Genomic DNA, 26,220 nt, shown 5'->3' with positions numbered 1-26,220 from the left:
TGTCGTATATTCACGCTGGTAACCAGGCCGGATGGGATCGGATAATTGATAATAAGATAATTGCGGGAGCCGTTTGAAGAATCGGTCGTCATTTTATGACAAATTATTTAGAAGTTGTTTCCGTTTTTGTATATCTTAATCAACCAAGAGGATGATGGATTGGTCCAGACCCTTCTTTTAGGGAGGCATTCTTCAGGATTTTTGTATTATGTTACACTTGTCCTAAGCTGGCCGAGTGACCTATTGTCATTAGAAGTAAATCTAATTCAGTCCAATCTCCATTTCGGGTACAATTTGAATTACATCTGCTTTTGCTATTTTTTTTGCGGGCAAAGCGACTTTTTGAAAGTGAAAGGGTTTTTTGGATATTTGGCGTTCTGATCCATTTCATGTGTTTGTAAAACATGTAGCGCTAGCAGATATTATTATATAAATGCAAAATATCAGTCTCTTCTCCACGAAAACATCATTGTGTTCTTAATTTTTGTTTGATGTTTGTGCTTAGTATTACCTTTTGTAGATTTTCAAACAATTCTGAAAGACATCCCATAGGGTTTTTTTTTTTAATTGAACTGTTTATAATATAATTTAAGGTTCTTAATATTGTTACATTATAATCTAACACGCCAATGCGCACAATACCAATTTTATGAACGACGTATGGGATCCTTTTAGTTGTGTTCTGTGATTTTGATATCTTGCTTGGAAAGAAACAAGTTTCGTTAACTTCTTACCCAAAAGCTGCGGAAGAAAAAACAATTCACGTTTACATACTTATATAATTTGTCATGTATAATCTTGCATAAATTAGGTACTTTACAGGTAATTTAACAATTGAAAAAGTCGTATATATAAAAATAGTTACATCTAATATCACATTTAAGTTATAGATACAAAATATCTTAAATAGGGGATTCACGCACAAAGAATTACACTTTGGTTTACAAATCTAACTTTAGGCAGGCACATTCACTCCCTGCTGGGGATGGGGAAACATTGTAAATGGCGGGTGTAGTAGCCTGCTTCCGAAAACCAGTTCGACTTTATTTTTGCGCATTTTGAAGTCTTTCAATGCCACGAAATGTGTGCATAGTTGCAAGGTATAAAGTGTTTCGTTAGTAGCTTACAAAGAACCTCAGAAGAGGATCGCAAGGGACGAATGACCAGGGCAAAGGTGCCCTATGCTTAACTGGTGTAGAGGAAAAAATCATACCCTGCTAACCGGCGCGTTACCAGAGGTACTGGCGAAAAATATATCAAAAATAGTCTTCTTTTCAATCAACACCGCGTTTTTGCTGTTATTGATGAGCGCGGTGCCGTTTATTTTGGCGACGCCGTCGCCGCTATTTCCGAAACATTTCGGAAACAAGCAACCCAAATCGTTCGATCTTCGATTTTTTGCGTCGTCGGATGTTAGCTCGCAGAAACAAACGAAATTTCTCCACGCGTGGAAAGTCTTGGGGCTGTACACCCACAGCGTGGCGAACAAAATACTGATTTTCCGCGACACCAACTGCACGACGGCTATCGTAAAACTATCGTAGGACCCGCCCCACGCGAACGTATGATAAAACTGACACCACAAATACACGAAATAAGGAACGCTTATTCCCAAACTGATCGCGAGTAAACGATAAAACAGTCTTTCTAGCTTCAGCGGCGACCGGCCCGCCGATATCAAGGTCCTGCGGACGTTTTTCAACGCGAAAGACGTGAGCACTGCCAGAACCGAACTGAGCACCATGAAAAACAACTGAAAGAATATCAGCGTTTTGGTTTTCACCTCGCAGAAACCGGACATGCTGTTGCCGATGTTGTTCGACATCAGGACGTAAAACATGGGGATCGAGGAGATCATCCAGACGACCGCGTGGAGCCTGGTGGATATTTTCTCTATCGCTTCCGTGGACCACTCCTTCATCGCGCTGAGGAACCACACGAAACAAAACACCGTCCACCAGAGGGCGTAAGCGATATCGCAGAAGAGCAATATTAGCGCTATCACCACGCATGAGGGACTCTCGGACGGTTTTTCGATGGCGGCGGTACCTGCAACGGGAATTTCGTCGTTAACGCGTCTAAATATAACGTTCGTTAACTTACCGTTGTATGTATATGGCCCTTCGATCCAACGGATCAAATAAATGGTACAAGTGATGAAACCGCACGAGGTGAGGTACAATATGGGCCTGGCAGGCCACCGGAACCGCTTCGGTTGTATTATAAATGTGATTAAGGCAAACACGGTGAATATAAGGCAAATTGTGGACCAAACCGCCACCCAAATCTGAAACAAGTAATACGCCATAGAATATTAACGTTTTGGTGTTGATAAAAGGAATGGAATAAGTTTTTACAGGTTCTTTTCTGTTGACGTTACGTTAAAACGTTAATTATATTCTGGGTTTCTTTAATTATTTAAAAAAAAAATGTGTTTGATAAAGTTTGATAATGCATAGGAGCGTGAATCACCACCTTATAAGAAACATTTTGCGCGATATTTTTTATGATCAACCCCCAATGAGGCTTGTGAAACTTTGTGACACACACAAACACATGTGACCTTGAAAACCCAATTTCTTTCTATTTCAATCCAAATTCGATTCGGAAAAAATGATATCGTATCGAAATCGCATCTAAAATTTATTCATGCTAATTTTATGGTCGAACCAAAGCAAAGGAAAGAAGACAACCTCAAACTAAATATTGTTTGTACTTTTTATTTTACTCTGCTGGAAATTGTTAACAGGGAAAACTAAAACAAATTTAGTGATAGTGACTTTGAAAATATTATTGTTTCGAAAATCAGCAGAAATTTTTGGCTGGAATGTTAATTCGCAACCACTGACAAACGAAAAAATTGCCATTATTTTTGCGATTATTTTTTAAAAAAAGATAAGGGCGCAACACGGGATTATGCGTGCCATATATATATGACTGTCAAAATGTCGAAATAGGAAAACCTTTTCAAAACGACTCGAAACATGAAGTATATTCGTAGTGAATGTTAGGGACCTAAGATATTCCTGAATTATATCCCACACATCAGGATTTTAAAAAGCTGGTTTTAGGACTCTCACAGCAGCATTATGCCGATATTATCCCCTACCTACATAAATATTTTGCATTTTCGAAAAATTATAAAAGATTGCGTTACAAAAATTGATCACTGATTCGAATACGTAACGACCATAAAAACGAGTTCTTTGATATGAAGAACTTAGATATTGTCCATGCATTAGATGTTAGTTAGAATAAACAAGTAAGAAAATAGTAGAATAATATTTAAAAAGTGAGAGTTCCATTACAATAAAATAAAATCATTTGTTACGGTTGTATTTCAAAACTATTTCAAAATTTCCTATTTGTCAATTTTTACTACTTTCGAAACTTATCATATTACCACTGACAACGAACTTTATCGGTGAACCAGGGAAAACGTTATTTCGCATCAAGTGCGCACACTTCAAATAAGGGATAAAGTAAAACCACAACATACGTCATGGATCGTAGATAAAACTAACCTCAAATTTAGAAACTTCGTCGGGATGCATTTGACCGTGTTTCGCGGCAAAAATCGGCGCACATTCGGCGCCGCTGGGTCGTCTATTCGGTGGATAGTTTGCGCTGAAAGCGTTATCGTCGTGGTTGAAATATCGTGGCACTTGCACCTCTTCCGTCGGTTGTTGCATGCACATTTCGGGAGGCTCCGGGAACCTGACCAAGGACAGTTGAAGACTAGATTACATTATAGCTACGAAAAAAGAAACCCGCGGATGCGGTTTAAACGGTCGCAGATAAGAAATCTCAAAAGAAGCTTAAAATCGTTTCGAGAGATAAGGGAAGTGCATGTAAAGGAAAGCAAACAATTCTAATTGACTAATTATGTCTGTCCGATGCAAAGCGATTGATACCGCCTATCGCTTTGTTTGTTTACCGCGAGTGGCGTATCTATTTACAGCGCAACTTACCCCGAACAATTTAGTTCCGGCGGCCACGCGTGTCCCATGGCTTCCAACGGGCCCGAACAATCACCCTTCACCTTTTCGCACAAGCCCTTGCATGCCGGGATCGGACCTGGTACGTGCTCGGAACACAACGGCACGAATACCGAGCAGACGAACAGCCGAATGTGTTTCGAGCAATCGTGATTTAACAGGCTTTTGTACACTCTCAGCTGAAACAAAAACGCCTTATTTCAGAAAGCTGCCAACAGTGTAACGCAATAAATTTCGCCACACGGTTAGTCAACTATAAAAATTTTCGGTTTATCGATATTCAAAATCCGTTTTGAATTTCTGATTCATTTGTGACGTATCTGATTTAGACAAACTTAAGTTTTGAATTTATGATTCAATTGTTACGTATCTGACATACACAAATTTAGGTTTTGAATTTCTGGTTCAATTGTGACTTATCTGACATACACAAATTTAAGTTTTGAATTTCTGATTCAATTGTGACGTATCTGATGTCCACAAAGTTAAGTTTTTAATTTTCGATTCAACCGTGAGGTCTGACGTACACAAAGTTGAGTTTTGAATTGTTAATTCAATTGTGACGTATCTGACGTACACAAATTTAAGTTTTGAATTTCTAATTCAATTGTGAGGTATCTGATGTACACGAAAATTGAAGTTTTGAATTTTTGATTCAATTGCGACGTATTTGACGTACACAAATTGAAGTTTTGAATTTCTGATTCAATTGTGACGTATCTGACGTACACAAATTTAAGTTTTGAATTTCTGATTCAATTGTGACGTATCTGGGGTACACAAATTTAAGATTTAAATTTTTGATTTAATTGCGACGTATCTGACGTATACAAAGTTAAGTTTCGAATTTCTGATTCAACTATATCGTATCTGACGTCCATAAAGTTAAGTTTTGAATTTTCCATTCAACTGTGACGTTTACAAAGTTAAGTTTTGAATTTCTAATTCAAGTGTGACGTATCTGACGTACACGAATTTATGTTTTGAATTAATGATTTGACGTACCTGACGTACACAAATTTAATTTTTGAATTTCTGATTCAATCTGACGTATCTGACGTACACAAATTGAAGTTGTGAATTTTTGATTTAATTGCGACGTATCTGACGTACACAAACTGAAGTTTTGAATTTCTGATTCAATTGTTACATATCTAACGTATACAAAGTTAAGTTTTGAATTTCTGATTCAATTGTGACGTATCTGACGTCCACAAGGTTAAGTTTTGAATTTTCGATTCAACTGTGACGCATCTGACTTACAAAAAGTTAAGTTTTGAATTTTTGATTCAATTGTGACGTATCTGACGTCCGCAAAGTAAAGTTTTGAATTTTCCATTCAACTGTGACGTATCTGACGTACACAAAGTTAAGTTTCGAATTTCTGATTCAATTGTGACAAATTAAAATCACAAAGGTTCGAATTTTGATTCGATTATTAAGTAGTGGATGTACACATACCTACGTGATAAATTTAAGAGACTTTAAACTTTTGGGCAACGGTGTTGAATATTGTTTGGGTAGCATATCTGATGCACATGTACAATTGATAGGTGTACAATTTCCATGAACTAATATTTCCAGTTTGTATATCATAGGTGATGGCAGGCTCGAGCATCGTGTGGTCAGCATGGTCGAGTGCCATCGGCACCGTTTTATCATCTTGGCGACGTAGTGTCGCGTCATATGCACAGAACCATACCGCCGGCGTCCTTTACGGCGACTCAACCCCGTGTTGCCATATTATAAACACTATTAGTTTTACATTACTTTTACAGGCTCACGAAGGGATAAAGTTAGGCTTGAGGTTTTTGTCATTAAAAAGCTTTAAATGTAACAGCACAACTCTTCGCAGTACATGTAATGTTAAGATCGAACGATTAAATGTATTAAAAACAACTAGTATTTATTTCATAAAAACTACTCTTTCCTTTCCCGCTCTCCTCGAAGAAGGTATTATCTTCTCGCTTCATTTTTCTTTAAAATTTATAATCGAACGCTGATACTGCCGATCCTATTTTAGCGTATAGCCAAAAAAAAAGCCTGATTGTTGCTCTGATTTACCACGAGGCGAATTTCTGGGCACATTGCTAGAAATATTGTGAAGCCTCTTGGTTAAACGAAAACCAGACAAGTTTGACGATTCTGTCAGGCTTCAGCGAGGATACCTGCAGGTAAGTGGTTATTTTTATCTTTATTGGATATTAATTGTTAAGTGACCACTTTTGAAATACCTGCATGTATCTTTTGCTTTTAATTTGTGGACAGAAATATCTCTTTGCTCTGGTGCGGTTTTCGATAGCTATTTTCGTCTATTATAGTCCGTAATCAATTTTTACTGCCCGTCCTTTTTTTTACAGTGCGAGTACGGGGATTATTTGTCGATATCACGTAATCTTAGTGTAATTAATGCCCTGTAAAGGCACCAATTGTTTTTCACCTTTGAATTTTGACATTTCCCTCTTAACTTTTCCAATAATAATAATACTTTAGGATATCTTTGATCATATTCAAATATTAAGTTAACCATAGTTTTCTCTAATTTAATAATAATTAATTAAATCAGTTTTCTATTGATAATTTTTGCATTTGGCCAAATTCAAAATCGAGGATATTACTGTAAATCTTGCTAGCTTTTAAGATTGCAATTTGTAAGCAAGAATTAGTGCATAGTTTTTTTTTATTGTTAATACAAAGGCTCCCCGCACAATCCAAAACCTCATCCTGGTATTAGTGGCGGCTGTTTTGTCTTTCTCCGAGGTTGGATATCCTGAAAACTACAGCCCGAGTTGCATAATCACACTCAATGAAGTGGACGTGGAGGCAATCACCTGTGGCAAGAATCTGACGACAACTGACACAATATAATCAGTCGTCACCTAGTCGAGTGACATGGTGCGCCAGGTCAACACCCCCAGCTACCAGGACTACTTAGGACCCCCGGGGAGATCAAGATTGCTTTCAAAACCTGATTTTTATTTAAAAAAGAAGCAGCTTGAGGTATTTTGTCCTAGAGGGACGCGTTGTTTTTCTATCGTGTAATTGTCTATGCACCCTGTATAAAGTGTCTTTCACAATCTCATCGAACTTCAAAGTTACGGAAGGCATTGGTGAATATGTAAATTTGTACTGGTAATATTTTCTCCCATATTTCGCGCGCCAGTTTTTGATACTGTTCAAATCAAATTATCGCATCTTTAGCAGTTTTTTATTTATCCCCAATAATTTACACGCAAAAAAGGAAATTTTTAGGATGTTTTAGATTTTTTTGCCCATAAATAACATACCTTGTATACAATTCAAACAATGTTCGAAATAGAAGTTATAGCCCTGGATCTTCTACGTTTCCTGGTATATGATTTTTTCCAATAGCGTCAGTGGGTTTGAATAAAATATTTGTTTTCTGAAACCACCCAGTACGTGGTAATAGTAAATGACGTCATCGCGTCTAGACTCAGTCCGAGGAATAGTGATTTTCATATATTTTTTTTCAAATATCTCGACCAGCGTATGCGATAGACGAAAACAGTAAATACGAAAATTTTAGCTCTTGATGTGTCCTATGACACTGTTTGAACCTATTAATAATATTTTTTACGAATTTTGATTTACGGTTAATATTTTTTTCTAGAAAAAAACAATTTTCATGGACTTTTAGATTTTTGTCCACAATTGACAAATCCTGTACATAATCGAAAAATATTTGGCGATGCCGATTGCACCTAGCTTTTATAACTTGCATGTGGGGGTGGAGTCATAGCTGCAAATTCCTAGCACTTGCTGCAATTTTCAATTTTCACTTTAAATACAGGAGTTTTAGCTATCTCTACTGTCTAAACTGTCATGTAGAAGAAAGCGCCGACTGAGTACCAGTATTTAGCTTACAGTCAATTGTCCTTTTAAAGGTAACTCAATTTTCAAATATTTGGTAATACCGGCACACCCTGTATATTTTTAAAAAATTGTCAAGAATAAGTATATGGGGATCAATATTTTGCGTCTTTTCGTTCAAGAATTTTTTCGATCGAACGATTTGCGAGAAATAGTCACTTTTTGGTTTTTGAAAAAAAAAAAAAAAAAACAGTCGAAAATCGAAAAAAAAAAGATGGGCGCCAAGTTCTGATCGCGGCCATTTTTAAGTGTATTGTGCGAATTGTGGATGATAAAAAAGGAGCCAAATTTCAACCCCCTACCTTAATCCGAAGAACGAAGAACAGACAGACAAAAATTTTTTTTTTCGATCTCTATTCGTTCTGTACCAATGGCGGTCCCCTAGGACCAACGGTTAACGAGATCTGTTTTCCTCTCGTTTGCCTTCATTAGTCACCGCGGTTAAAACAACGGGAAGGTGGATTTGCCCTTTTTTCCAACTTCCATTATTGTTATATAAATAAAGGACTGGCGCCTAACAACAAATACATCGCCCAATTTCGAGCCGCATCGTCTCGTCGCATCCGTACGGCGTCGTTCTGCGGTTTTGGCGCCCAAATGGATTTGCATTGCACAAACGGGCACGTATGGGAACAGATAATGTCGGAAATCTTTATTGCTGCGTTTATAAAATTACATCCGCGCGGCAATTTGAAAGGTGTATTAAAAATACGGTATCGGGCGGCGTTATCGCCGGATTGTCGTTACGTTCTTTGTCGGCTGATCGAGAGCTTCGATACGGGTGCGTTTTTTTTTAACCGACGCCGATATAAAAACGGAATGAATGAGAGAACGCGATTGTCGATTTATCACGCCCGAGAATGCGACGCAGCAAAAACGGTACTTTATATTACAACTATTTGCACGTACGCCAACTAATGACCGACGATAATCAACAACTAAATAACGAACATTCAAGTGTTGCTAAACCCGCGGACGGTATAAAACCAAAAGCATTATCTGTTGTTGAGTGATCTATTGCAGAGATCACTCAACAACAGAATGTTAAAGTTCACCAAACGATATACCGTTTTTACAACCATTTATGGATCTCACTTAAGTTTAAGATCCGCCTGGCGTAAAGCGGATGGTCCCTTCCCTTCTTGTCAGCACGTATACCACAAGCCAGGGTCTACTTCACATGCACCATCCAGAATATTGTTTTAACAATTAAAACTTTACATGAAGAGTTGCGTAGTGTTTTGAACATTGACTGTTGTCAAGAGACTTTGCGTGCCTAGTTTGATAACTTTCTTTATAAGTATTCTAACATTGTTTTATAGCTAAATTTAGTCATTTGTTTATATTTACAACAAATATTTTAAAGTAAAAATGGATTTTTCACTGCATGGACGGATATTTCTTTAAATCAGCAAAAAATCGCAAGTTAAAATTGATACAAAAAGACATACCGTGATGTTGTGAACATAGCTGATAACACACTACGCGTTTCGTTGAAACGTTTTATCATCCCGAATAACTCACGGGTAAAGGTGCAACAAACTGGGTAAATCAACTCGGAAAGCTAAATCCCAAATTGCTCTGATTCATTTGGACTTTCCGGCGTGCGAGGACAGGGAATTTTGAACAAGCACGACAAATCCGAAAGAATGTATTATATATTTACCATCTACGACAGTGCCGAGCGAGTTATCAACGGTGAAGCGACGCAAAATTCGCGCGATGTACTCGGCCTTCTTCGAATACACGGTAAGTCGATATAGTAACGGTGCGTGCGATAATTAAGCGTAGAGAAAAGTCCGGGGAATTTATTTCGAAAACCGCCCGACCGAAACGGAATTGAAAGGGCGGGTATAATGTACCTGAACGCGGCGAATTAGGCGGACATCGCCCGTCGCGATGACATTTCGGAACGCTTCACGCATCAATGACCTGTCGAATTTCACCGACGGTAAAAGGCGGGCGCTTTTTCGACAAAGCAAGCGGCGACAGTCGGGATTACGAACATTTTAGTAGTCGGCTAGATTAAAACCCACGGTTTTATCCACAGAATAATAAGGTTAGCTTTCAATTTACCCCGACCGACGATTATATATTTGTGGTACGTTCAGTGGTCTTGGGGAAGAAAACGTTCTGTGGTCAGTGCAATAAATAATAACTAGGATTACTTACATAAAGTATTTTATGTAACTGTAAAATTATAATTTTGATTGTATCTTTTGTCCGTATGTATTTAGACAATATCGATCTGAATCGAAATGTCACTAATAAAAACTTCAAATTTAATACAGAACATAAAGGCACCAAATAGGAAACGCCTTCTCAATCATCTGCCTTCAGATGCAAGATAAAGACATAACCATAGATACCCTTTTGAAGGAGTATAATTTAAAAGCTGCAATGAACAATCTTAATCAGTCCTGGTTAGTCAGAAAATATTAGTTGAGCATAATCATAGCCTGAGATTTCTACTAGAAACTACGTCCAATAAGTCAGGAAGATTTTAAATCCCAAAGTCCTTAAGGGTGATTGACCAAGAAAATTACTTAAACCGCACAAAGTTGGCGTTGGAAGAAGACGAGATCGTTACTGATTCAACTGAAGAAGAACAATATATAATACATATTGGAAATACAAAAGAAACTTCTGAATCAGATGAGACATGGAGAAGGTGAAACATGCAGACGCTGTCAAAGCGGTTTCAGTAGTTCTCAGGTGGACTGAGAGAACAAGTTTCCGGTTGAAGATTTATTGCTTTTGAAAAGGAGCGAAGACAACGCCACAATAGAAAGAAACCTAACTAAAATTGATAGGATAGAATAGAATCGCAGACTGCCATGGGTACATATATATGTATAGTACATTTGTACCGTGTATACATATTACACGTACATTACTTATCACGAATATAAATATATACTTCGGATGTTTGTGGGGTGTACCCTATTTTTTATAGTTTTACCGCCTATCATCTGGGATTTTAGACACAGGGATATTTTGGAAATTTTACCTCGTTAGACATTGGTTTGCAACTCGGTTACACGTACACTTATCCAAAAGGTGGCGAATGGTCTGGATATGGTTTTTTTATGTATGATCCAATGGCTTTCTGAAACTCTGAAATTTTGATATATAAACTAAACCTGTTTCATTTTTTTTTTTTTAATGGAACATCTTGTACGTCTTTTAATAATGTTATTAAGCTTGCTATTGCATCATTTTCAAAATCACCAAATATATAAAAATCCAACATAGCTGTGCCGCAACAAATTAGCTTTATTAATAACTAAGATACACCGTAAAACTATCAAAAAAAAAGAGGAACACTGTACACTTGTTTTTATTAATAAAAAATGTTTTACAAATTTTTAAGTTGTTTGATTTCATAAATTCAAATCACTCTGGTAACCCTGACGCCTCTAAACAGACCGAGCATGTCCCGGACTGTCGGGACTACTGAGGTTATACTGTATATCAATTGATATGGGGTTTTTGCAGATTTTCTGAGACGTTAAAATATTATAAACTTTATTCTTTACAAATTATTAATTAAAATATTTTTTATACTATCGCCTGTAAAATACCTAATTACCCACCGATCTAGCGTGCGGGAAGCGTTACTTTTTCAAGTAAGTTTCCTGTCCCAAGGATGTGAGCCACTTCGGACATTTCCGGGATTTTACCGCACGGGTTTGGGAGCAATCGGTTTGAATTCTGGTGTGGGTCAATTCTGACCGTCATGTCGGTGAATGTATTCGTGTTGTTTTGCAAAAATGTATCTAAAAACTAATGGTCGTATGGAGAGTATAGTATGCAACACGTTTGGTAAACTTTTTAAGTCGCTCTTCTATTAAACAGTCGCTCCGCTCGTGCCAAATAAACTCAAATACCGTTTACCACACTTGTTGCATCATATATTATTAATTGAGAACGCGTTCATTGTTCTGCGTTTCCAACGATGGAAAAACAAAACGATCCCGCGCGGTCCAAGCTTTTTGCTCGGAACCCCTTCGGAATTCGTTATTGGAACAGCGAGACAAATTCGAATTATAAGTTTTTGCTCGCGTGATCCTCGTCCGTCCGTGCGATCCGGTCGCCGTCTTTCCGCTCGTCGAGCCGTCAAATCGACGATCTTCGTGCAACTTTTTACTACGCGTCCAGTGGCGTGCCCGGCGCAGACGAAAAACAGGGGCCTCCGCTCCTTGTTTCCATTTTAAATGGAAAATCTGAACATCGCCGAGTTTTTTTCTACCGATACACGGATTTTCAATAAGGGCGGGTACATGTTGAAACGAAATAAAACAAGCTGTGTATGAGGTATTATCTACATTCTTTCTTCCATATACTCGATTCAAATGTCCGCCTCGACTTCTTACGGTGGCACGGAGGGAAAACCACAAATGCTATAATGTGCATTTGTCCAATTCACCCGAGGCACCCGCGACGAACACCCGAAAGCACCAGAAACATTTATCAAAATAAAGAAAGGTTAAAATACAAGTGTAAACACGGCTCAGATTGCAAATCAATTTATAAAATGCGGTTATAGTATATTATGCAATAAGTGCGGTAAACGGTATTTGACTCACGCGAACATTTGGGCACGCGTTTTTATTAAACTTTCATAAACGCCGTATGCAATTTTCCGAGTAAAAGGTACCTAAATACAATTTTACTATGACCGCAATGGCTTATTTAAAATAATTGAGAATCCTTAAACAAACACATTTATGATAGGTTTGGCTCTTTGTAATGTAAAGAAATCATAATTATTCTCTATCGAGGAAAATTCTTTCTCCACGTAACCGCTTTGCCAGTCTCCCTCCCGCGGTGCCCCGAACGGTCCACTTTTCAATGCTCTTCCGCACATATCAGTTTGACTTTGAGTGATGGACTGTTGTTATCTTTACCTTTTGGCCATCACTCGATTGTGACCCTTTGTGGCGCCCGCAGCTCCTTGCTAGAACCATATTGCCTTTAGGTCCATATGCTGCAGTTTGGCCCATAAGAAATTGGTTATCATTGTTTTGCAGCGCTCACTGCTGATGGTGCCCTCTCACCAACATCTCTTTCGCCAAAGTATCCACACCATTATTAACATTGTGATTGGTGTTACTTTATATACAGCAATTTTCCTTCTTAACACAGCCATTAATTCAAAAAAATTGGAGTATTCTTCAAAATTTGAAGCCTAAGCAAACATGGAACAAATTGAGTTGTGTTTGGTTACGAACTTTGAGCTCCTGAGCCAGTTGGATCTTGTTTCAGTGTGCAAAAGAGGCCGAGTTCTCACGCATAACGAAGAATCGGCAGTTTCAGGTTTTGCTTTGCATATAATAATAATAATGTACCATGAGTTTTTAGGTTACTTTAGGTTATTTTTCAAAAGACACTTTCAGTTATAATTAATAATGCGATATATTCTAATTCTAATGTTCTAATGTGGTAATTGTTTTGGTCAAGTCTTGTCGTTCCTTGATCGGTTTGTAATTTGGATTTTTGTCTCGCCTGTCTGATTCTAGTTTGATTTAATTGGTTTGCTAACGAATATCAGGAATTTTGGGAATTAGAACATATAGAATTATTAATTACAACTGAAAGCGTTTTTTGAAAAGTAACCTAAAATAACTTAAACCTATGGTACATTATTATATATTAATATCACATCAGATTTCGATGGAATAAAAAAAGTACATTTTGGTGTACGTTAAAAATATTATTATAGTGTATTCCTCCTCTTTAACGTAACGGTGTTTAGACAGGATTTTGTTTCATGTCATCATTTCTTTGTAAAGGATGGTACGCAATGCCCACTAGTGCCCATAAAATTCTGGTCTATGCCGCTGATGTTATTATCTCGCTTTTGCCTCCAATTGCACAGCGAAGAGGCTATTCGCTCTACTTTCGCAAACATAATACTATAAAATGTGGTAGAAAACAAAGTAACGACGAACTTTGTTTCGAATCAGGAGTAACTTAAGATGACAATGCAGCTCTTCATGTGATAGTTATTTTTAATAGGTTGAAGAAGCTACCATATGAAAAATTTCGGGATGAGGATGTTTTAATGTCACCATGTTAGATTAAAAGCACCCATATTATAAGAGTCAACCGTAATCCCAAAGGACGCTTAAACAATTTTCTAACAAATTTTTATTTCTGTACCCGTTTAACAAACCCAACCTTTGTAGAAGGAAAAACTACAATTACGTACGTTACTACCAATAATTTTAGATACCACCTAACTTTAGGCGACACGACGAGTTGGTTTGGGTGCTCGATTTTGTCGACTCATTCATGTACCTAATTAGATTCAACCTCAAAATTGTGCCAAACAATCAAGTTGCAATTTTCTCATTGTATTGCGACCTCGATCAATGCTTAAAAGATGTTCGTAATCTCTAAAAACCTTTTTATTGCCACCCTTTTTGTAGATACAGATTACAAGAACTCCATTCTATATTTAGAGAAATTTATACTTTCTTGTAGGTGATATACAACCCCTGAACTGCCCATATATCGTGACACTTCTTAGACTTGCTATTAACTTCAGTGATTTGTCCATTTTTGCGAGTTTTACTAGTATATGATGATTATTAAATTTATGATTTATGATTAAATAAATATGGTTTTAAGAAAAACATAAGTTATGGGACAACAATGTCCCCCAGCGCGTCTCCAGTTATTCCAATTTTAAGGGCACGATGATGGGAACCAACCACCAAGTGCCAGGAAAATACGATTGGAGAGTGCGGAAGAATGGAAAAAGAGACGGGCAATGTTACGAAGGGCCGAAGCAGAGTGACCTTTCCCATATTACTAGCGTTTTGCGCCGAGCCGAAAAAGCGAGGCCAGTTTTACCTGGTCGATCTCCTCGTTTCGTCAACGCCGCGACCTTTCCGTCCGTATTTTTAGACGCGCGAAGGCGAACGTATTGTAAACTCGGGATTTTACACATCAACGCAAAATAAATAAAGCCCACTCGACGTGTAAAAATAAACCGTCTGCTCCGATATTTTTTCGTATAATCGCCTATGTTTTTATTGGCGACGTGGAAAATGAACTTCCCCGATGAGGTTGAACGATTTAACGTTACCGCCAAAAACGAGAAAAAGTGACTATAGTAGCCTAACGCCGTGTGAAACTCAATAATAAGAACACAAACAACAATGCCACAATTGAGGTTATAGCGCTAGCGGAATGGAATACATTTGTTTATGTATAGAAATAACGAATACCAAATATCAAAACCCAAAACCCAATATTTAAGTTGCAATAAATAATTCAAGTTGTCATATCGTGACGTCATACCGCTGCTTTTCGATCGATACGGCGACATGTTATAGCGTTATTCTCAGGTTATAGTGTGCTTTACATGATAACAATGGAAGCAATACAAAAACAATATTACAAATCGTGCCATCGAGTTGTTATTCGTGTCCCAGAAAATAAAACCCGTGGTTTTTTGTTAACATTATGTTCAGGTGTCACTTTAGCCTGCAAACATTTTTAACTGTCCGAACTTGCACCCATCCTCTTGCAGTCTTCATAGGAATGGCTTCCTATTCTATATTAAATTAAGAACACTTTAAGTTATCCTTACCAATATACTTTAAAACCAGTATATGGGTTTCCACTAGTTTAAAGAAAAATCCTTTTTGATTATTTTTGTTAAATAAATTACATTTTATTTGATATACAGTTTGAATTTCAAAAACTAAAAAAATTTTAGCTAATTATAATATTATATCGGTGGCTAACTTTTCTATGAACATACGTTTCAGCTTTAACACCGCGATCATCAGCAAAAGGAAAACTTTCGGTGTTCTGTTCAAAAAATCGGGTTCGGTCATTTTCAATACTAAACACAAGATAACAAAAGCAAGCGACAGGATAAAGACAAAAATTAAAATTAAAACCATCGAGACGAAAGCGGGTTCTCTGTGCTACTGTCCGGCTGGCGCGTAGTCTAACCAGCGAATTGACGTTACAACCGGTGACAGCCAATGACAGCGCGTTTCAAAGAGCATTTAAATGTTACAATTTTTATTTGTTAAACAGAACTACGAAATCTTTTTTTTTGCGAACTGTGGCTCTTTTAATAGTATAAAATTTTATTATCGTGGAGGTGAAAACGGGAAGGACGCCGCTGGTCGCGAGTCGGGTGCGCGGGTCCCTCCCCGCCGCCGCCCAGGCGGTAGGTAGGTAAAACTGGACATAATCAAGAATGCCGAGGCGCCTTTGTGAGCGAAGCCGCCTTGTAATTAGCCGTGTACAGGTGCCGGACGCAAGGGACTCCGGACCCAAGGCTTTTCTCTAATAACAGAGGCCCCACCGCTGCCGCCGCGGCTCCGATTCGTTGCGGCATCGGCGACGACCTTTCTTTCGATTCTTAGAAACTCTGATTCGGCTCGGGGATGATCGGCCCCCGTACTAGTGGTCGTAAATTAAGGATGCGGCGGCACACGTGTGCCCGATATCGCCGCATCGAAGGTGGCCGCGACAAATGCGTAGCGACGATCTGTTATTTTCATTCTTTGGTTACATCAGTATTACCCGTATTGTTGCTGTGATACGGAGAGCCACCTACGATTTTTATAAAAATACATATACCTTAAAGTTCCTTTGGTCAAATCGCGCAAGCGTGTCTTATACTCTAACAACTCTGCGTTATTTTTGTATGATGTATAGGATTGGAATACATTGCTATCGAATTAATTATTTATTAATAAACGAAAAATATCGACAACTAAATATTAGAGCCAGGTGGTTTTAAAGAAACTGAAATAAAATTAATACAGCCTTAACGGTATTAGCCATTGTATCCACTAGGCCTACACAGAATTCGGGAGAGAAACGGTTCCACATTTCATTCAATTTAGCAAGTAGTTGTGGTAAAGTACGCTGAGGATCATTTCTTAGATGCTGTGTCATTTTGTGCCAAAGTAACAAAACTTTAATGTCATGTTCTCCCATCCACCTTTTGGAAGATAAATCTCTGGTTACTGCACTTGGTAAAAGCGAATGTTCAAGGATATCTGAATATAAGACACAATAAAGCGTAACGTTCTCGACACTATGGCCGATATATAACCCCTTACGATGCACCGCGGAAACTTTTAAGACAATCCTTGTTTCTGTTGTTTTTTTTTTTGGTCCACCAAGGTTTTGATTTGATGTTCAGTTTCCTTTAACAATGGTTTAGAAACTTTATAATGCGAAGAAGTACCGATCAAACATGCTTAAAAACTAGGACCGCTTTTGTGGACACATTTGCCACAGCACCTTGAGGTACTGTTCGTACTGTACTGGCGAATAACAATTTCTCGCATCATTATTGCATTTTACTCGTAATAAATGACGGTTAATTAATAATACTCACATGACACTTGATAAATCTTACTGACAACGCACTAAGTCGCGTGTTTAGAAAACTCAAGAAACGTGGGGAAATACTAGACATCTAGAGAGCCTGCCTATGCTAATAGTACAGGAACTTGTGAAGCAACTACGTAACAAAATTTTGAGAAGGTCTGGTTAATATGCGCGTGCGCGAGATTTGAAATTTCGTTTTTAACCAATGGTTAATTGCATTTTCTGACGTTGGCCGCTGGCAGGCAGTCAATGTTTGGATGTCCAGTTTTGCGGCAGTATTTTCTCAAAATATGTCGAAATAACATTAAATTTTGAAGCAAAACAGGAATTATGGTGTGGAAAGCGTTGTTAAAAAAAATAGCATCAACTGCAGAGTTATTAATATTATGCTGAATTACAGTAGGCGTCTTTAGTATAATTTTGTACGTATTTTAGCGTTTTGGTTCTTTAAGTGCTATAGACACGAATTTGTAGGCGAAAATAGTTTGTTTTTATACACTTATTAGTTTAACTTCTGTTGAAAATGTAAATAAAGTCGAATTCACGGAATGTGACTATAGAAACCACCTTACCGTATATGGGCACATTCTTTTCCTTCCATTTTTGACCACAAACACAAGGTTTTCGCAAAAACACGAAAAAGGTACGGACAGTCATAACAACCAAAAATGTAAACAACAATGGCATAGTAGTCTCTGGCAATAGCAGTTTCTAGTGCGACGTTGCCAATTATATACGGATTTCAGAGACTGACTTTGCGTTTTTATGAAAATTAGTCAATTTTTTTAGAAAAATTCTAGAAACATGCCAACTCAGTTAGTTGGGGCGTGACGCACCTGCGGCGCATCACTTTTTACCGTAGTAGGGCCACTATATGATCTTTTTTAGATGATCAAACAATGAATTAAATAGTAATCAACATAAAACGGTAAAATATTTTTTCAAAGAAACTTCTACAAATTTACAAATCTTCTGCATTTTCTGAACTCCTGGGTCGGTTATTGATAAATCAAACTTGCTGACGAGTGGCGAAACGTCAGCAAGTCCGATTTATGAACTGGAGGAATCGATTGAAAAACAGTAAAATTTATTTTATAAAAAATGTTAATTTTATATTTCCAATAAATAAAAAGCGCTGGTTACGCGACGTCTCGGATCTGAACACGTTTTGAGATTTGGATCTTTAACTTAGTTATATATGTCATAACCTTGCTTTATGTCATCTTTTTTGTGATATTTTGAATAAGGTAGATTCAAAAATGTTAATGATAATTATTATGTCTGTTAGTGGGTGCAAGAGTTTATGAAAACAAATAAAATTGCCAAACGAACGGAATACAGAATGAGCCTAGCAGGGAAGCAGGGAAGAAAACAAATATTTGGGCGAGCACACATTTCTTCGTAAACTTTTATTTATAAACATGAAAAATTGCAGTAATTGACAGTAGCCTTGAATTCGATGTTGCTCTAGTTGCTGACGTTTCCCTTTATGGTTATGATTTTGAGGGAAAGATGTCTGAAATAGTTTTATGACGAAATAAAACAAACCTCGTTAATTTTAATGACACTTTAACCTAACTAGATACGTACAAGCCCTGCTTTATGCTGATATACAGGAGAAGCACAAACTCAAAAACTTCCAAAGGCACAATACCGAATACGCAATAAGTATTTTCGATTCTTGTAGCCAAATGAATATCTTGTTCTCCCGATTTATTATTATTATTTGAATTACTGAGTAGTATTCGTGACTTTATGAACCATAAAAAGCGGATCACAGCAAACGTGTTAAGGAAAGTGAAATTGTTCATTTTGTTAAAGCGGTTCTTTGGCAAACCATTTGAGGAACTCTTTTGAGTGTCTCGTACTCTGTCGTCTGCGTAACGGGAAAAATCGCTCTACGAGACACGCCCGCGCGACCAGAACAATTTGTATACGCGGCTCGAGTTTTATCGCGGATAAACAAACGCAGTTCAAAGCCGCGACTTTCGATATACATTTGGCCTCGGCTTTGATGTTTCCCGAACTGTTTATTGGTCGTGGGACGGTTTGTTTGGGAACCGCTCGCCGCGCCCGGAGACGCGGCCATTTATTTGCTTTACCGCGCGGACAGAAATCTACGAACGAACGAGTAGAAGAGATACGCAAAAAAAAACAAATAACCAATCTTAAAATTTCGCTTTTTAACCTAAAATTTCTACTTCGTTGGATCAACACGATTGAAGGCAAAATATTAATTAATTAATTAATCGTTAATCCTAGCGATTTTCTTTGGAGACTTGAATGCCTATCAAATTCTGGCTTACTAGCAACTTGGTGATTAGACACGAGTGACTTTTCATTAGTAAAGAAATAGCTGGAGACGTCAGATGACTCTTTGAGGAAAAGGCAAAAAATATCTCTTCTACTGAGATGTTTCCGAGTATTTCGATGATATTCTTCTTCTGTGAGTTCTTTCCATTTCCGAATGTCTTCAGCGGCTCTAAAACATTCGTTGAGCGTTACTCCGGATCCTTGACAATGAGGTACACTTATCTGGCTGAAGATCTTCCTCGGCTTCTTGTTCCTTACACCTTCCCTTGAATAGTGAGTTTTTCCAGTCCATTTTTTCTGACGACATGTCCAAAAAAGGATGTAATTCGCTCGGAGACGATGGCGCGCAGTCTTTTTGTAATCTTTAACTGGTTTAAAATTGATTCGTTCGTTCTTCTTTGTGTCCATGATATGCGCAGCATCTTTCGCCAACAACACATCTCAAAAACATCGGCAGCATATAGAGTATCCAGCACTCCGATGTATAAAAGAAGACTGAGAATACCAAGGTTTTGGCGAGTCTCATCTTTGTAGACAGGGCTATGTCTGGACTCTTCCAGATCCAGCTCAGCATAACCATAGCTTCTTTGGCAACAGCTGACCGCCTTTTGATTTCCGCCATGCACCCTCCTGAATTGGTTATCAGAGAGCCAAGATACACCAACTGATTAACGACATCTATACCACTTATTTTCTTGATTTCTGGTCTGTTATTTCTTGGTCGATCGATAATCATTATCTTTGTCCGCGACTAGTCGTCTCGACTCGCTGGAACAGTTCCATTAGTTCCTGCTCGTTGCTGACAAATAAACTAGTATCGTCAGGATACCTAAGTTTATTGATCGTCCTACCACTCACAGAGGTACCCCCTTCCTAACCTTTATACACTCGCCATAGATGTTTGCCTTAGAAGCGAAACATCTTATTCTGTGGAGTGACTCGTGTGGGGGTCAAAACAGAAATATTAAAAATGACTCTTTTCCTTCTTTAAATATTACAAAATACCCCAAATCTCGAAACAATAACCATGATTTTTTTCATCTCGGGACACAGCTTCTTACGGAACGGCTCGGACTTCAGCGATATAGAATTTTTAGTAACAAAAATGAAATCGACTAATTCTTACGACGTTTCAAATATTGAAAAAAATATTGTAAACAGACGACAAACCAAAACAGGAGAAAAATGAAACTGGCTACATATTAGATCGATTAAATTACAAAAGAATGACCAGTTTATAATCTTAGTTAAAGAAAATAATTTGCAAATGAATATACCAAGCAGGGGGGGCTATTATCTTGATTCGGGTTTAAAGGCCGTCGTCGATTGGAATTACTTCCTAACGTTTCGCTAGCACGAGTGGCGAGCTTCTTCAGAGGTCCTTCCATCTCCGATGTTGGACGTAGACGTAGACGTAGACGTAGACCAGTCTACGTCCAACATCGGAGATGGAAGGACCTCTGAAGAAGCTCGCCACTCGTGCTAGCGAAACGTTAGGAAGTAATTCCAATCGACGACGGCCTTTAAACCCGAATGAAGATAATAGCTTATCAACGGGCCGTGAAAGCCTTAACCAATTTATGAATACCAAGCAATAAATATAAAAAAAATCTAAGAGGTATGTCATCCACATCCATTAGTTCATCTTTTACGTTTCTAGTGCCTTTGTGACCAAACTGTAGAACAATTTCTGAAGAGAAACTTAAGAACTTAAAGGAAATTATGCATCTCATACCGGGAGATGCTCTGCCTTTTTATACAGACTTAAAATCAGCATGGTCGAATATGTAGATGAATTCAGATTTCAATGTTGAAGCGAGTAAATACTTCAGTTATCGAATTTTATGTTTCTCCCTCAATATTCTTTAATATAAAAAGACGTTGGTCCTTCCTATGGCTGATTTTCATTTTGCTAAATACTACAAAGCCACAAAATTTTCGGCATTTTTGAAAAAAATAAAAATAAATAAATAAATTAAAACTTATATACTGTAAAGTAATATAACACTTGTGCTATTGATACACTTTTTCTGTATTCAGTTTTGTATGCGTTGGTTACAGATTTTCTTATTTAGAAAAAAATACATTTACAAATGCCTCAATATTATTGATTTGAGGGTTGGAAGTCTTTTGCATAACATGGCCCAATTATACCTTATTATTAATGACGTACCTCGTATTTCTGCCCTGAACGATTGATAGAAAATATTAGCATAAAGTTTTGCTTCTCTAATAAAACTAAGTGAAGCATACACTCTGTTTTTATTTAGAATAATCGAGATGGTTCAAGTTTTAACGCAATGATATGTTCACTCAATAAGGTTACGACTAAAGATTGGTTAATGAAATATACGATGTTGAATAATGTCGGCTTTATTCCGGAAGTCGTCGAACCAACAGTACGATGTTCCTACAGCTTTATCTGATCGATGCCTTACGGCCGGACCAATTCTTCAATCCTTTCGAAGTTTTTCGTACATTCTTTATAAACCCTAACGCTGCTGGCAAGAGATATTTTTGTCATATAATTACTGATATACAATGGCCATGCCCGTGCTCCTAATACACTCACAAGCATAACAATGAATATGCACAAGTGCGAGTCATTCAAAAAATCGCTTTTACCCAATAATATCCAACAAACTAACGAACCATATCAATCTTTCAATTTTTTTTTTCGGTTTCAATGCGGTTATAGTTCGACAGTATCCTTCTGTCTTTATCTGTCAAAAAAATGCTCGGATTCCATTGGGGTCAAGCGTAGAAATCACTGTTATGGAAGAAAACTTCTATATGGCTGTTATTACTCACCCAAACCTTCAGCGATGTTAAAGATTTACTTGTTTACCACCACCACCCCAACCAACCACAACTCTCATTCGAAGTTATTCAATGGGATTAGGTTGTGTACGAAAAAACAGACCCGATCTTTTGTTTAGGCGCTGCATTTTCGCTGACACTTAACGTAATGTGACGTATTTTAAACCCAGTTTGAGGAACACGCGGCAGTTCATTGAACGCAATTGGAAGCCGAGGTTCAAACGATGCGAGCATATTTCCGTCGGTCGCAACCCTTTACAAAAAATAACCTCAAAATACGTGCCGCGCCTAACGGAAAGGCAATACCAGATAACATGCACAACCAAACTTACGTTTAATCATCAAGTAATTTCGAGAAGTAGACCAGTTCTGTCTAACCAAGTTCATTACAAAAATAACTAAAAAATAATTTCTCCAGAAATGACGATTTAAGAAGTGAAATGAAAAAGTATTGATGCCTTTAGCATTGAATATTTGCCAGTTATTCTAAAACGGCTTTCTATTGACTTTAACTCAAAAGTGCTCTCTCTATAGGACAGAGATTAGGTGAGCAAGAAACTGCAGCATCTTCCGCGTCTAAGAAAAAAATTGCAAGGGTGAGTTATCTCGCGTAAATGGAAAAAAATCGCCAAAACCCACCTCGCCGGAGCCTGATTACAGGTTGCAAAACAAACCTTTTTCCTTCTTCATGTTGCTTCTCCATTGCGGAGGTTTGCTAACATCATGGCAATCCTGACCTTGCAACCACTGCTCTGAAAAGATCTGCAGAAGACAAGTTAAACCAAACCAGGATATTCTTCTTCTTGCAATCTTCTGCCCACAATAAGCTTGATGAGTCATACACTAAAAGTATTCTTGACAGTTAAACACCGCAGAGTATTTCAGAAACTCGAAGATACCATCTCGGATACCCAGTTCGGTTTTAGAAACGGAAACAGTACTCGGGACGCATTATTTGCGTACAATATCCTCATACAACGCTGTCTCGATGTCGATCATCAAGTTTACGCCTGCTTCATAGATTACAACAAGGCGTTTGATAATGTGAGGCATAACCAGTTAGTACTCTAATCAGAAGGAAACAATACGAGTGCAAGGAACGATGACTGACCTGAAGAAATTTTCACCAGAACCGTTGTGTGCGATTCAGGAGGTATCAGAGTAAATATCAAGATAATTAATAACTTGCGCTACGCGGACGACACTGTCCTTGTTGAAAATATGCATGATCTACAAGAACTGCTAAATAAGGTCTTCACTGCCAGTCGACTGGTTTGACGCTCAACACAAAGAAGATCAAGTACATGATCATAACAAACCTATAAGTTATATTCTGTTAAATGGGAATTAAAGTAGTTTTTTCAAAATCATAATAGCACCCTAAAACATGAAAGTACCTCCTTTGTATTTCAGCATAGGTTTGGCAGTGCGGACTATAGCTTGTCTTCTTCTACCTCTTAAAATGGAAAAAGGTCATCGATTAATAGACCGATTCTTTTAGGCAGCAATGTTTTGATTTTGAAAGATTTGTAAGCTTTGCAGGCTTTTCAGGCTTCTTCTGATAGTGACGAAAAAGTCACACCTGTAGCTTCCAAATTTGAGCTACAAAGCAACTCTGCCCTGCCGACTTCTACGTGGTTAATTCTTTAGGGTACTCAATTCCAGCTTTTCTAATTAATTTTTCCCCTCTGGACTTTCAATAACCTCCAAAAAGTGCATGAATAAATGACTTATAAACTCCATCAAACCCATAGAAATTGGCATGACAAATCTTATCAACTTATTTTGTTTATCTACCTGTTCTTGTTAGTAAACATATGTACTTTTTCATCGCTTGTAATAAAAAAAAAATTAAACGAATATTTCATACTAATATTGAGTGATTCGATATAAGTTTGGTTGCGTTTATAGGAAAGTGGAAACTAATTTGGCCCAGCGGCGAAACCGACATCTTTTTCCCACTTCTGTTGATCAGTTTGGGCGTTCATTAATGAAAACACAATCGAGAGAGTGAGGTTAGGGGCATTACGGCACAGAACCCTTAAACTGGACGCATCCACTTCGGTGCGAGCCACAAACGGTGACGTCACGCCTGTCTTAAAATCGCCCGTCGTCGATCGCAATCGAACGATAATAAAATCGACTTACGCCGCCCGGCAGTAAAACGTTTTATTGCCTTAAAAAAAATAAAAAACACGAACGCGGGCCCGATAGCGGGGGGCCATAAAGATAACGCCGAAATTGATAGCGAAACCAATAATAATCACCCCTAGATCTGCGTTTATCTGGCTGTCGTGACCCATAAAGTTGGGCATCATCGTCGAGTTGTACCCCAAGTTCTGGCAGAGCCCCGCGGATATCCTCTCGCATTTTTCCGCGGCGCAAACTAGCGCGCAACAAAGCAGAACCGCCGCCGCTTTCATCGTTTTCGTCGTTTCTCCGCGCCGTTTACCAAAATCTCCCCAAAGGGCGGCACATGTCCGTCTCGCGCGACGACGATTCGGATATTACGTCACGCGCAATAGAAACGCGCCACAAAACGTCCGCACCCCAACGACACAACACACGGACTAACCGACAGAGGAATAAACGAACGCCGCTCACTCGGCCTGCTACAAAACAACCGCTTTACAAAAGATAAACTTTTTAGAGTGCCGTGATAATTTCGTAGATGGTCCGCGTCGACCGAGTCGTGGCCGTCATTTCGCCGCACTCGGGTACCGGCGTGCGCGAACTTTGACTTTCCCAAGTTAGTTTTGGTTAGTTTAGCTAATTCGATCGTAGATGTGGCATGAGAAATCGTTTTTGCTATCGAAAAAATAAGCCGGCAACTGCGGGGCAATAGAGCGTCATACGACGAGCCCACGATTGCGTAGACGCGGCCCGGCCGGGTATCATAAAAGGCTGAGGAGGAATGTTTCACCGAGATCAAAGAGTTTCGTCGGCACCGGCTCGAAAACCCATGGCGTGCGGGTACCGAGTAGATAAAGGGGTCCCGCGCGTTTTAATCGGGAACCGGAGAGACGCTTTTGGACGGCGGTTCGTTGCCGTCGCTCCTATTCGATAATTAATTTAGGGCACGCGATTAGCGATCAAAAGCGAATCCGTTTGCTCGAATTTGAAATATACATATAACGAACCCACAACAACAATTTTAGAGGTTAAAGACTATGGTCGATGCTTTTCAGATTGAGTTCCTTGCAATTCTGTACTACATCAGCGTAATTACGAATACGATTTTAATATTACACATTTTTTTACGTGAAAGTGGTCCTTTTTGTTATGTATGAATTATTATAAATATAAGAACATGACAGCAATATGTTAGTCCAGCTATAAAAGAAATGCGACATCATTTAAAGAGCTCGTGACTTTAAGTGCCCAATTTTAATAGAAATAAATTATTTCCGAGAAAAATAACTATCAAGTAAGTTTTAGCAGGTTATTGATAAATGATTTATGAAGTTTTGCCACAATTTTAAACTTAAATTTAGTTTTAGTTCACTTAGCCCTAGAAATAGTAAACAAAAAAAGACTTCTACATTAAAATGTCTCAAATCTGACAGGCTTGTTCGCGTAGTTACAGTTTGACATAGTGAAAAATTCGATTTCAATGTTTTTAACCTTGAACATCGATCGGCACCGTGCGCCGCTGGTTTATTCGAGGGCCGGCGTTGTATTTTTAGGGTCTGGCCGAAACCTTTTAACGCGAAATTCGTCGCGTTCGCGGCACATTACTGCTTTGACGTCACGAAAAAGTAGCCCCCGGTTGGGATTTTTTTTTATGTATCCGACATCCGATCCGGATTGCGCGTTACGATGG

At 38.3% G+C, this 26,220-nt stretch overlaps 2 protein-coding genes across 2 annotated transcripts in view; one reads left to right on the top strand and one right to left on the bottom strand.

Annotated features, from left to right (window-relative positions):
- Nucleotides 1-743: 743 nt before the first annotated feature.
- LOC132700169 (frizzled-4-like) lies at nucleotides 744-24,999 on the bottom strand. Its single transcript, XM_060667331.1, has 5 exons — nucleotides 24,665-24,999; nucleotides 3,972-4,177; nucleotides 3,525-3,717; nucleotides 2,104-2,287; nucleotides 744-2,049 (listed from the first exon to the last, which is right to left on the bottom strand). Exons 1-5 carry the CDS (start codon nucleotides 24,818-24,820, stop codon nucleotides 1,208-1,210), a joined length of 1,581 nt encoding a protein of 526 aa, XP_060523314.1. The 5' UTR covers nucleotides 24,821-24,999; the 3' UTR covers nucleotides 744-1,207.
- Nucleotides 9,584-26,220, top strand: part of LOC132700170 (clavesin-1-like) — a 34,066-nt gene continuing 17,429 nt past the window's right edge. The window contains exon 1 of the mRNA XM_060667334.1: nucleotides 9,584-9,638. Coding sequence (XP_060523317.1) covers nucleotides 9,612-9,638 — 27 coding nt within the window. The 5' untranslated portion in view covers nucleotides 9,584-9,611. The remainder of the gene's footprint in view (nucleotides 9,639-26,220) is intronic.

The sequence above is a fragment of the Cylas formicarius genome, unplaced genomic scaffold, assembly GCF_029955315.1.
Source record: "Cylas formicarius isolate icCylForm1 unplaced genomic scaffold, icCylForm1.1 PGA_scaffold_3__17_contigs__length_32017465, whole genome shotgun sequence".
Taxonomy (NCBI): Eukaryota; Metazoa; Arthropoda; class Insecta; order Coleoptera; family Brentidae; genus Cylas; species Cylas formicarius.
Note: the sequence above shows the minus strand (reverse complement) of the source record. Positions and strands in the feature narration are given on the sequence as shown.